General features: G+C 41.8%; 1 protein-coding gene across 2 annotated transcripts in view; it reads left to right on the forward strand.

Moving 5' to 3' along the window:
• The window catches only part of MANBA (mannosidase beta), a 106,139-nt gene that overhangs the window by 3,059 nt on the left and 90,743 nt on the right, over positions 1–12,337 (forward strand). The window contains exons 1-2 of one of the 2 annotated variants that reach the window (XM_079784966.1): positions 10,354–10,814; positions 11,127–11,221. In XM_079784966.1, coding sequence (XP_079641092.1) covers positions 10,794–10,814; positions 11,127–11,221 — 116 coding nt within the window. In that variant the 5' untranslated portion in view covers positions 10,354–10,793. Of the gene's footprint in view, positions 1–10,353; positions 10,815–11,126; positions 11,222–12,337 lie in introns of those variants that run through there. The other variant, XM_079784965.1, reaches the window with a different exon arrangement.

A 12,337-nucleotide genomic window follows, 5' to 3' on the forward strand; every position in this document is an offset into this window, starting at 1 on the left:
GCATGATTAGATTTGCCTTTTAGAAGGTATTTTTGACTGTTGTGTGAAGACTACAGTGCATCCGAGTGGAAGCATGGAGGCCAGGTAGGGGACTCTTACAGATGTCTGGACAAGAGGTAGTTCCCGGCTTGGACCAGGGTGGTAGCAGGGAAGTGACTGTGAGAACACATTTTGAACATGGAACACACAAGATTTGTTCAGCTGGATTAGTTGATAGATTGAATGTGAGGCGTGAGAGAAAGAGGAGTCCAGGAAAAGTTAAGGATTTGCCAGTCTGAGTAGTTGGTTAAATGGAATTGGTATTTACTGAGAGGCTCTGTGGCCAGCCTTGGGTGGTCATAAGTGATTGTGTGTTTCCTATACAGAATCTAAACCTTAGGTGTCTTAGCTCTCTCCTAAAGGTAATCAATCATTTATTCATTCATCCTACTATTATGCCATACACTAAAAGTGGCATTAAAAACCAAGTGAGATTCATTCTCTATTTTGTGGGAGGCCACATTGTAGTGAGGCAGAAAACCTAATTTATAACCTTATGGTAAGTGCATAGATAAGGGGACTCTTTTAGGAATGTTCTCAGCTTTTCCGTGCAATTCCTTGGTGGTATAAGTTTGGAAAGCCTTTTTTTTTTTTTTTAAATATATTTTATTGATTTTTTACAGAGAGGAAGAGAGAGGGACAGAGAGCCAGAAACATCGATGAGAGAGAAACATCGATCAGCTGCCTCTTGCACACCCCCTACTGGGGATGTGCCCACAACCAAGGTACATGCCCTTGACCAGAATCGAACCTGGGACCCCGCAGTCCGCAGGCCGACGCTCCATCCACTGAGCCAAACCGGTTTAGGCCTTTTTTTTTTTTTTTTTTTTAAGAAGAGTTTCAGTGTGCCAAAATTAGAAAATATGGAAAAGTAAGAAGAAGAGAACTTGGAAACCTGACTTTCAGAGATAACTACTACTATTAAAATTTAAAAATACACTATATCCATTTGGAAGTTTTCGGTGTATACAGATTTATCATAAGTATTTATATATACAGTTTAACAATCTCTTTATACTAAATATTTTGTGACAGTTTTATGTGCAGTAAAGGTATTCCTACAAACCATGTTTCATGGCTCTTTTTTTTTATTCCATTGTGTACATTTGCTATCATTTATTTTCTTAGACAAATTTTTAGAAGTGGAATTGCTGATTCAAAGGGTATGCACTTTTTTAGTCTTTTAATATGAACTTCCAAGTTTGTTTTCTTAAAACCTGTACTAGCTTTATACTCTCATCATCATTTTATCAGAATGCCTATTTTAGGTGCAGATTTGGATATTATTTTAAAAAAATCAAAACAAAACAATGTACTTTCTAGTGGGGTTAAACATATTTTATATTTTTAATATGTTTATTGGTGATTTATGTGTTTTAATCTATTTTTCTATTGGCTATTCATCTTCAAAACAGATATGTTAGACCTCTTGTTATTTAATTTTAAAAAACTTTCCCATTTGTTAATGATTATTTTGTCATATGTTTAAAGTTCTACATATTGAAATCTTACAAAGTTTTTTTCTTTTATGATTGTTTCTGTCTTTGGGATTATGCTTTGAAAGTAATCCCCTCTCTTCCAATTAAATAAATATTTACATATATTTTATCCTTTTAATAGCTTTATAGTTCCTTTCTTATATTTAAAAAAGGTTTAATTTTATATATTCTTATTGATTTTAGAGAGGACGGGAGAGAGAGAGATAGAAACTTCAGTGAAGAGAGGGAATCATTGATTGACTACCTCCTGCACGCCCCGTACTGGGGATTGAGCCCACACCTGGTATGTGCCCTTGACCTGAATCAAACCCAAACCCTTCATTCTGCAGACTGATGCTCTGTCCACTGATCCAAACTGGCTAGGGCTATATTCAAAATTTTAATCCATTTGAATTTTTTCAAATGGTCAGTCAGTTTTTTTACTCTATGATTTGAATAATGTTTCTTTTGTCTACTGGTATAAAACACTAGTGGGCCTGGTGCGTGGATTTGGGCACATTGAAAGGAAATTAATTAGAAGAAATATTTCAATATTGCTATTTGCCCTTTCTCTATAATAGAAGTGTCAACCAAATTCACGATTGACAATGACAGACTGAAACACATGTGTGTGATTTGCACCAGTGAGAGCTTTATATGTATTGCACATGTGCGAGTCAACTTAGCTTTTTATAGATAGAGAATAAACTTGCTTAATTAGACCTGCTTTCTGATTTAGCTAAACTTTTTCCAGCCCAGTGAAGCACCCCAACTTCTCTTTCAGGTAATTGTCAGGAACACAGCCGTAAATATCAACATGAAGCAGATTATTATTGTAGATCACGCAGGGAGAACAAAGGATAAAATATTTAACTGCAGCAGTGTGTGACTATATTCTGTACAGTGAGAAAACCTGAAGTCATTTTCAAGTTCCACCATTTCTTACTTCTTTCAGTCGGGTCAAGGTCTAAACTTTCTAAATCTCCATTTTCCGGCTATTGAAAAGAAAATAGGAGTCTCCTATCTACCTTCTTCAGGACTTCTGTGAGGATCAAATGAGATAAGGCACATGAAAATGCTTCACAGACATTTGGTTAAACTGTAAAATGTTTGCACCTGACTACAAAGAAAGTTGTGTTCCTGGGCTGAAGAAACTCCAAGGAGGCTAGTCGCTAGGGAGAGGAAGCTGGGCGTTGCTACGTGATGTCATTACCTGGTGCCCACAGCCACCGTTTCCAGGCTGGACTGGGCTGTGGCTGCATTTTGCGTCATGGGGTCTTGGCAGCATTGGCTGTGATTTGGTGGGCTGTCGCTCTGGGGTGGTGACGGGGCCTGTGTCCCACTTGGGGGAAGCTGAGTGTTGCTTTATCGGCGCCAGGTTCATGGTACCGTTTCTTTGTAAATGGCCAGTGTGCATCACGGCAGTTTCTGCATTGAGCGACTGTCCCCTCATGGTCAGTACGTGTCATAGCGACTGGTTGGATGGTCAGAGGGACACTTTGCATATTAGCCTTTTATGTATATAGATTACTTTTATCATGCATGAAATTCACATATACTGATATTATTTTCTTATTCTCTCTCTGTAAATTCTTTAAAAATAATTATAAATGTTTAATGCTTATTGTACAAAAAACTGATGCAGAAAAATATAAAATATAAGGAAGGGAGAAGGCCAATAAAAAAGCATACTATAAAGCAGAGGTAATCACTGTAAATTTTTTTATGTATATCTTTCCAGACTTTCTAAGTATATACAAAGAAATCCAATAATATAAAGATGAAATAAATCTTTAAGATGGTTTTGTAAGTAACTTCGTCATTCAAAATATATGGTGAACATCTTTCTGTATCTACGTATTTATAAATATAGATCTAGAATAATTTTTAGTAACTGCATAGATTTTGGTATAAAGATGTATTCTTAAAATCTTAAATATAGAAGAAAATATATTATAAATATATAAATACTAGTGGCCCGGTGCACGAAATTCGTGCACGGTGGGGGTGGGGTGTGTCCCTCAGCCCAGCCTGCACTCTATCCAATCTGGGACCCCCTCAGGGGATGTCTGACTGCCGATTTAGGCCCGATCCCACAGTTGGATATCCCTCTCACAATCCGGGACCACTGGCTCCTAACCACTCACGTGCCTGCCTGCCTGATCGCTCCTAACCACTCTGCCTGCCAGTCTGCTCGCCCCCAACTGCCCCCCCCTCGCTGGCCTGATCGCCCTCAACTGCCCCCCCACTGCTGGCCTGCTCACTCCCAACTGCCCCCCCTGCCAGCCTGATCGCCCCCAACTGGCCCCCCCTGCCGGCCTGCTCGCCTCCAACTGCCCCCCGACCGCCGGCCTGATCACCTCCAACTAACCTCCCCTTCTGGCCTGATTGCCCCTAACCGCCTCTGCCTCAGCCCCACCACCATGGCTTTGTCCGGAAGGACGGCTGGAAGGTCTCCTGGTCTAATTAGCATATTACCCTTTTATTAGTATAGATACACATATACTAAAAATGGTAGGCACCAGATGCTTAGTACTTTTCTCTAAATTTTATCAGTACCTTAATTCTTCACATGTAATTGGGACAGATGGTCAGAGAAGAATATTTTTAGATGTGTAAATTTATAAAATATAAACTATAAGGTTATAGCTCAGTAGCTACACATGTGTTTAACAAGTTAGTTTGAATCACTCTGTCCAAGGAGCCAGGAGTCTGTCCTTGGAAGCCCTAATGTGCAGGTTATCACTCATCAGTACATTCCAATAAAGTATGTGCATCTGAGTGAATAAATGTATATTTTGGTATCTTTTGAGTATTCAAGAGGCAATTGCCATGTGAATATACTTTTAAAACATTTTATTTTAGTGAATTTCAAACAAATATGAAAACAAATGAACTCCCATTTACCCATTACCTGGCTTCAAAAATTCATGACTAATTTTGTTTGTTCCCCCATCCACTATGCCCCACCTCCCTTGTTTTGTTTGGTTTTGTGTTTTTTTAATCCTCATCCAATTATATATTTGTTGATTTTAGAGAGAGGAAGGGAGAGAGAGAAACATCGATGTGAGAGAGAAATATCGATTGGTTGCCTCCTGAATGAGCCCCAACCTGGGATCAAACTGGCATTCCAGGCATGTGCCCTGACCAAGAACCAAACCATACCCTGTGGTGTACCTGAGGTGCTCCTACCAACTGAGCCACTTGGCCAGGGCTCCCCACTGAGTTCTTACCAACCCACCCCCATCTCAGAGACAGCAACTATGGCTGTGGATCTAGAGACAGCAACTATGGCTGTGGATCTGCCTGTCTTCGCTCTGAGAGCAAGTGTGATTGGATCTTGTCCTCTGATCTTTCATAGCAGTCATGAACCTCTCTCCAGGCATCTATCCTAAACTTTTTTAAAAAATATATATTTTATTGATTTTTTACAGAGAGGAAGGGAGAGGGATAGAGTTTGAAACATCGATGAGAGAGAAACATTGATCAGCTGCCTCCTGCACACTCCCTACTGGGTATGTGCCCGCAACCAAGGTCCATGCCCTTGACCGGAATCGAACCTGGGACCCTTGAGTCCGCAGGACGATGCTCTATCCACTGAGCCAAACCGGTTAGGGCATATCCTAAACTTTCATGAGTCTGGCCCTTAGGAGTGGGCTAAGAAAACTGCCTTGTTTCCTCTTTTAAATTCCCTCTTTAAATCCTCATTGGTCATAAAATAAGAAATTTCTTTACATTGTAACCCCTTTTCACCTAGAGGTATGTTATTTGGTAAGCACTATTTAGTAGTTTAAGCATTTTAGAAAAAAATATTAAACTCACTAAAAAGTTTTTTTAAAAATATATATTTTTATTGATTTCAGAGAGGAAGGGAGAGGAAGAGAGGTAGAAACATCAATGATGATTGGAAATCATTGATTGGCTGTCTCCTGCATGTTGGACCGAGCCCGCAACCCAGGCATGTGCCCTTGACCGGAATCGAACCTGGAACTTTTGGGTCCTCAGGCTGACGCTCTATCCACTGAGCCAAACCAGCTAGGGCTCACTAAAATGTTTTGATGACTCATGAGCTTGAGATCTCTTTTACCTATGTGCATCCTCTGAAGTAAGAATTGTAGCTGAAGCTCATATTTGACAATAGAGAAACTGAGCAACATAATACCCCTGTGTAGTTGAAAGTAGCTTAGCTTCCCATGAACATTTTCTTTTTTTTTTTATATAGTACTCAGCACATGGAAAGTTATATGCATGTGTGTTTATGAATTTTATTTTATTTTATTTTTTAAATATATTTTATTGATTTTTATTTTATTTTTTTTTTTATTTTTTTTTTTACAGAGAGGAAGGGAGAGGGATAGAGAGTTAGAAACAACAATGAAAGAGAAACATTGATCAGCTGCCTCCTGCACACCCCCACTGGGGTTGTGCCCACAACCAAGGTACATGCCCTTGACCGGGATCGAACCTGGGACCCTTCAGTCCGCAGGCCGATGCTCTATCCACTGAGCCAAACCAGTTAGGGCTGTTTATGAATTTTAAAGTCTAATTTAAACGAATACCCATGTGCCTGCTATTCAGTTTATGAGCCTGCACGTTCCCAGTACCATTGCAGTGACCTTGCGCCTCCCAGTCCCACCGCCAATATCCTGAATTATCATTCTCTTGCTTTTTACAAATTAAGGTTTTACCAAATACTGGTGAATCTTAATTAATATATTGTTTAATTTTCTTGTTTTTGAATAAGTGTTTTTTTAAACTAGGTTTATTTATTTTTTGCATGTGTCCAAGAACACAATATGTACATGAAATGATTATAAACTCTTCTTTTCTTTTCTTTTTTAAAAAAATACATTTTATTGATTTTAGAGAGGAAGGGAGAGGGAGAGAGAGAGATAGAAACATCAATGATGAGAGAGAATCATTGATCAGCTGCCTCCTGCACACCCCTCACTGGGGATCGAGCCCGCAACCCAGGCATGTGCCCTTGGCCGGAATCGAACCCGGGACCCCTCAGTCCGCAGGCTGATGCTCCATCCATTGAGCAAAACCAGCCAGGGCATAAACTCTTCTTTTCTCCATTGAAGTAATTATGTCTGGGATAGAACCAGGCATTGGACTGAAGCAGAATTGGGGAGTAGAAGAGATATTCCTGGCCAAGGAGTCTATGTGTCTATATGCAGATATAGATAGAGGTAGTTCAGAAGTGTCTAGAGAAAACGAGACTTACACTGTCATTTGCATGGTTGGGTGACACAGAGTTTGTTGATTTTTAGTAAGTGTGGTAAATACCAATTATAAATAACTGGCTCAGGCCCCACATGGCCTGTTTATCTCCTGGTTCCCACTTGATAGGTGGCCCTGACATTGGAATTGTTGACAGCATTTGTGACATCGATGGCAGTGTCAGGTAATGATGAGGCATGAGGCCTGGAGCCAGATATGCTGGGTCTGCACCAGTAATCCACCACTTTAATAGTCATTTGACTTGGAGCCTTGGAGTCCTAATAAAGGAGTGATGGTAATACCTGCCCCACAGGGTCCCAGGCAGTAACTCTCAGCCTCTGTTGTTGCATGATCACCTGGTGTACAGGGCAAGTTTGTGCGGCGTGAGGTACAGTCGTATGGTTGGAAGAATGCAGACCTTGGTGTTAGACTGAATTGGTTTCGTTCCTAGTTGTACTTTTGCTTAGTCGTGGGACCTCAGGAAAGTCACTCCACCTTCTGGAGAGTTAGTGTAGTCCTCTATGAAATGGCATATTACCCATGTTTGTTTTGGAAATAAGAGTGTGTGAGTGCCTGTCTTGGAGGGTGACAGTAAATGGTCAACAAATGATACTGTTATTGTTTTTAGGGTTCATGGGTTTGCTTAACAATTCAGTGACTTACATGGGTCCTTGGTCATCAGATGTAGCATTGAGCCACTGTTTGCTTTAAATGGGACTCAGAATTTTAATATGAGCACAGGAGGTCAGAGCAATCTGGAACCAAATTAAGTTGGTTGCTTTCACTTAGCATTCGGAATAGTTATTATATAAATGTAATCTAAGCCTCTGCCACTTTTACTTTAAGGACAATAAGGTATTTTCTCTTAGTAAGAGAATTTTTTTTAAAGACTTCAGTTTTTTTTGGAGCAATTTTAGGTTCACAGCAACACTGAATGGAAAATAAAGACAGTTCCCATTACTCCCACACATGCACAGCCTTCCCATTACCAACAGCCCCATCAGGGTTGGTACCTTTTATTACTATCAATGAACCTACAGTGACTCTGCATCATTATCACTCAAAGGCTGTAGTTTACATTAGCATTCACCCTTGGTGTTGTACATTCTGGGTTCTGGCAGATGTATAATGATATGTATCCACCACTACAGCACCATTCAGAGTAATTTCACTCCCTGCTCTGCTCTGTCTGTTCATCCATTTCTTCCCTTTAATCCCTGGCAACCACTGATCCTTTCACTGTCTTTATAGTTTTGTCTTTTTTAGAATGACACGTAGTAGGACTCAAACAGTATGTAGCCTTTTCAGATCAGCTTCTTTTAAATAAGACAAAAATTTTAACCTCTAAATTCTGTCTAGAAAAAATATATTTGAGAAGATGGCCTCCTCAAACTCAACATGCAGCTTCCTTCAAGGATCTGGGAGACAGGAAGGTGACTCGTGCCCTGAAAGCAGCCCTAGGGCTTAGCAGGTGGACATGTTATAACTGCTTAGCCTTCACACCTTCCTCCTCATGATATTTTTAGCTGTATTGGGCCGAGTCCATAGTGTAGAGTTATAAATAGGGCTGGGTGGAGACACATGGGTAGGCTAATAACTAGGTGCCTCTTCAAACCTGTGTCCTTAAGTGTTTATGCCATGTTTATTCATTCATTGGAGAGGCTAAGTCCTGTGTGTGGGGAAAAGCAGAAAAGGAAACAAGTTGGCTGGCTCTGATACACCTCATTTAGCAGAACAAAACCAGACCTTAAACGTCAGTTTGGCCTGGCCAGTGTGGCTCAGTGGTTGAGCATTGATTCATGAACCAGGAGGTTTTTGTTTGATTCCTGGTCAGGGCACATGCCGTGGTTTTGGGCTCGATCCCCAGTAGGGTGTGTGCGGAAGGCAGTGATCAATCATTCTCTCTCATCATTGAGGTTTCTATCTCTCTCTTTCCTGTCCTCTCCCTGAAATAAATAAAAACATATTTTTAAAAAATTAAAAAAATATCAGTTTGGTGATTCCTGGTTGTTAGTTAATCTCTTCAACCACTCCCTCCCCTAGTAGCTTATCAAAATACTAGGGCCTGGTGCATGAAATTCGTGCACTGGAGGGGCGTCCCTCAGCTCAGCCTTTCCCCTCTCACAGTCTGGGAGCCCTCAGGGGATGTCCTCTGCAGGAGGCGACCAGCTGATTGGGGGAAGGCGCCACCCCCATCACTCCGCTGCTGCTGCCACTGCCGGCCGCTGTGGTGTTTTCATCAACATGGACTCCAGTCCCTTTACCACGAAAAAATGACAACTTTCTTTAGGCATTTTCAAGATGTCTCTTTCATAAGATATGCATTTCTTTCTTTTTTATTTTTATCCTCACCTGAGGATATGTTTCCATTGATTTTTAGAGAGTGTGGAAGAGAGAGGGAAAGACAGAAAGAAACATCAATGTGAGAGGGACACTTTGATTTGTTGCCTCCTGCATGAGCCCTGACCTGGGCCCCAGCCAGGGAGGAGCCTGTAACCTAGGTACATGCCCTTGATCAGAATCGAACCCGGACCCTGCAGTCCTCAAACCGGCTAGGGCAGGATATGATATTCCTTAGCCCCTCCAGCAGTGGACCTTTGTTTTTTCCTCCAGGAGTGAAGTGGAAAAACCCTAGATCAGGTGTCCTCAAACTACGGCCCGCGGGACACATATGGGTGTTTTTGCCGTTTTGTTTTTTTACTTCAAAATAAGATATGTGCAGTGTGCATAGGAATTTGTTCATAGTTTTTTTTAAACTATAGTCTGGCCCTCCAATGGTCTGAGGGACAGTGAACTGGCCCCCTGTTTAAAAAGTTTGAGGACCCCTGCCTAGATCACCTTATTGGATTATTATTACCCAAGTTACCAAGAACACTGCGAGTGGCATACCGGGAGCTTAGCCAATGAGCAGTCAGAAAAGGTGTTTCCTCTGCAGCTCACACACAGAGGTGGGACTGCTGGTGCACTGCGGCTGGGGCAGCCCCAGGCCCCCCTGCCTGTGTCCGCTCCGGCAGCCCCCTATCTCTGTCTACGACTCTGCTCCGGGTTTCACCTGAGCGCGCAGCCTCCTCCTGATGGGTTGTGACTGTTACCGTGTCCCGGCTAATTTGCATATTACCTCTTTATATATAGAATATCTTCTAGTCAGGAGCACTTTCTGGCAGGTACCTTTCTTTCCACCTCGATACACACCCAGTGACGAGGTGTCTCTTACAGGTTTGGGCTCTGGGCGAGTGCCCAGCTGGCCTTTGCCGACCTAACTTGGTCATCCAGCCCTTACCTCTGTGGAACCTGACAAAGTCGGCTTTTCCGTCTCTATCTTGCAGTCCCTGAGGAAATCCCCCTGGGCCTGCCCCAGTCAGGGGAGAAGCCCTCCGGTCCACACTGTTTTCCTCTGTGCAGCTGTGGGGATGTACATAGAAGATGCACCGAAAAGCTCTGCTAACCACTTTCCATTCTGCCTCCTGTCCGGGAGCCCTCACCTGGGAGGTAAAGGGTGGAGAATGAGTAGGAGAAGAAGACCTAAAGATATTGAAAGAGAGGACTTGGGGTTGGACCCTCCGTTGGAACAGCATCGTGAACACCCAGCAGACTGGTCGCCTGGTCACCTGGGCAGAGGTTGGCAGCCATTTTCAGTGAGGGCAAAGGATTAGGCTTCCTGGGCCATGCCATTGTAGCATGAGAGCTGCCACATGTACTTGGTAAAGGAATGGGCATGGCTGTTCTCCACTAAGATTTTATTTTGTCGACACATGTCCATTTTTACTTTGCTGGCCACACAGAAACAGGTAGTGAGCTGCATTTGGCCTGTGGGTGGCTGACCTGGTCTGGGATAATCCAGGAAACCTGAAGTTTTATGGTATCTGTGCTTCCTGTGTATTCTCTATAGAGACCCTTCTTGTGCTCACTTAGTAAAGCTGAGTGGAAAAACAACTTTGGAAATGCTAAGTGAATCCAAGGAGTGGGAGTTTTGCAGACATTCGGGCAGTGGAGGAGAAACATCTGCCTGGGAGGCCAGCTGAGATAGCAGCAGCAATAAGCAAAGCGAGAAACATGATGGCTGCACATCAGAAGGTCTGCCTTTCATTTAATGCTAATACCTTGGAGGTTCTGAGTTTGGTTTTAACAAGGGAAGCCAATCTTAATCTCTGCACATGTTGTTTGATAAACTATATCATTTATATTTCAGAGCTCTTTCATTTCAGATATTTTGTTGAACTTTAAAACACACACACACATTTTAGTACTTTTAGTATGTAAATGCCATGTTCACTTTGTTTCTGAAATGGATGGAGCATTAGCTGATAAGTAGCTATTGTTAATTATTTCATGTTTAATTAATTTATTTTTGCATATTTAATCATCTACCATAATTCTTATCAACAGGATCCTTACTATGGATTTAATGACCTTAACTACAGATGGATCTCCTTGGATAACTGGACCTATAGCAAGGAATTTCAGATCCCCTTTGACATTAGGTATGTATGTGTGTATATCTATATCCATACACTGAGTGGCCAGATTATTATGATCTCTGAACGCATAATAACCTGGCCACTCAGTGTATATATATATATATATATATATATATATTAGAGGCCCAGTGCATGAATTCGTGCATGGGTGGGGTCCGGCCAGCCTGGCCAGGGAGAGGGGACATAGGTGGTTGGCCGGCCTGCCTGCTGGTAGAACTCCTGGTCGAGGGAACAGTTTGCATATAGCCTTTTATTATATGGGATATACACTGAGTGGCCAGATTATTATTCATTCAGAGATCATAATAATCTGGCCACTCAGTGTATATCTATATCTATATCTATATCTATATCTAATCATTATTTATGTATTTTTTCTTTATTATTTAAGCTTTTTTTCTTTCCCTGTCTCTGCAATAATCTTTTGTTTTTTAAAAATATATTTTTATTGATTTCAGAGAGGAAGGGAGAGGGAGAGAGAGATAGAAATATCATTGATCAGCTGCCTCCTGCACACCTCCTACTAGGGACAAAGCCTGCAATGTAAGCCTGAAACCCAGGCATGTGCCCTGCCAGGAATCGAACCGAGACCTCCTGGTTCATAGTCGACATTCAACCACCCCACTTTGGTCAGACTAATCTCTTGTTTTTCAGGTTGCATATCGGAGAGTTGTTCAACCAAAGTCTTGTACTATAAAAGTGAATATATGATTATATTTTGATTTATATATGAGGATGGTGCCACGGATTGTGAGTCATAATATTATGTCCTAATTACCCCAGCTGGTTTGGCTCAGTGGATAGAGGGTCAGCCTGCGGACCAAAGGGTCCTGGGTTCAATTCCAGTCAAGGGGACATACCTTGATTGCAGGCTCCTCCCCAGCCCGGGCCCTGGTTGGGGCTCCTGCAGGAGGCAACCAATCAATGGGTTTCTCTCACCTGGATGTTTCTCTCTGTCTTTCCCTCTCTCTTCTACTCTCCCTAAAAATCAATGGAAAAATATCCTCAGGTGAGGGTTAACCAAAAAAAATGAAAAAGAAAAAGTAATTGTCTTAAACATTGTTTTCTGTGGTTATAATGAAGTCACCTAGACCTGGTCAATTCTCTTACCTGGATTTC

Source organism: Cnephaeus nilssonii (genome assembly GCF_951640355.1).
Source record: "Cnephaeus nilssonii genome assembly, chromosome: 1".
Lineage (NCBI taxonomy): Eukaryota > Metazoa > Chordata > Mammalia > Chiroptera > Vespertilionidae > Cnephaeus > Cnephaeus nilssonii.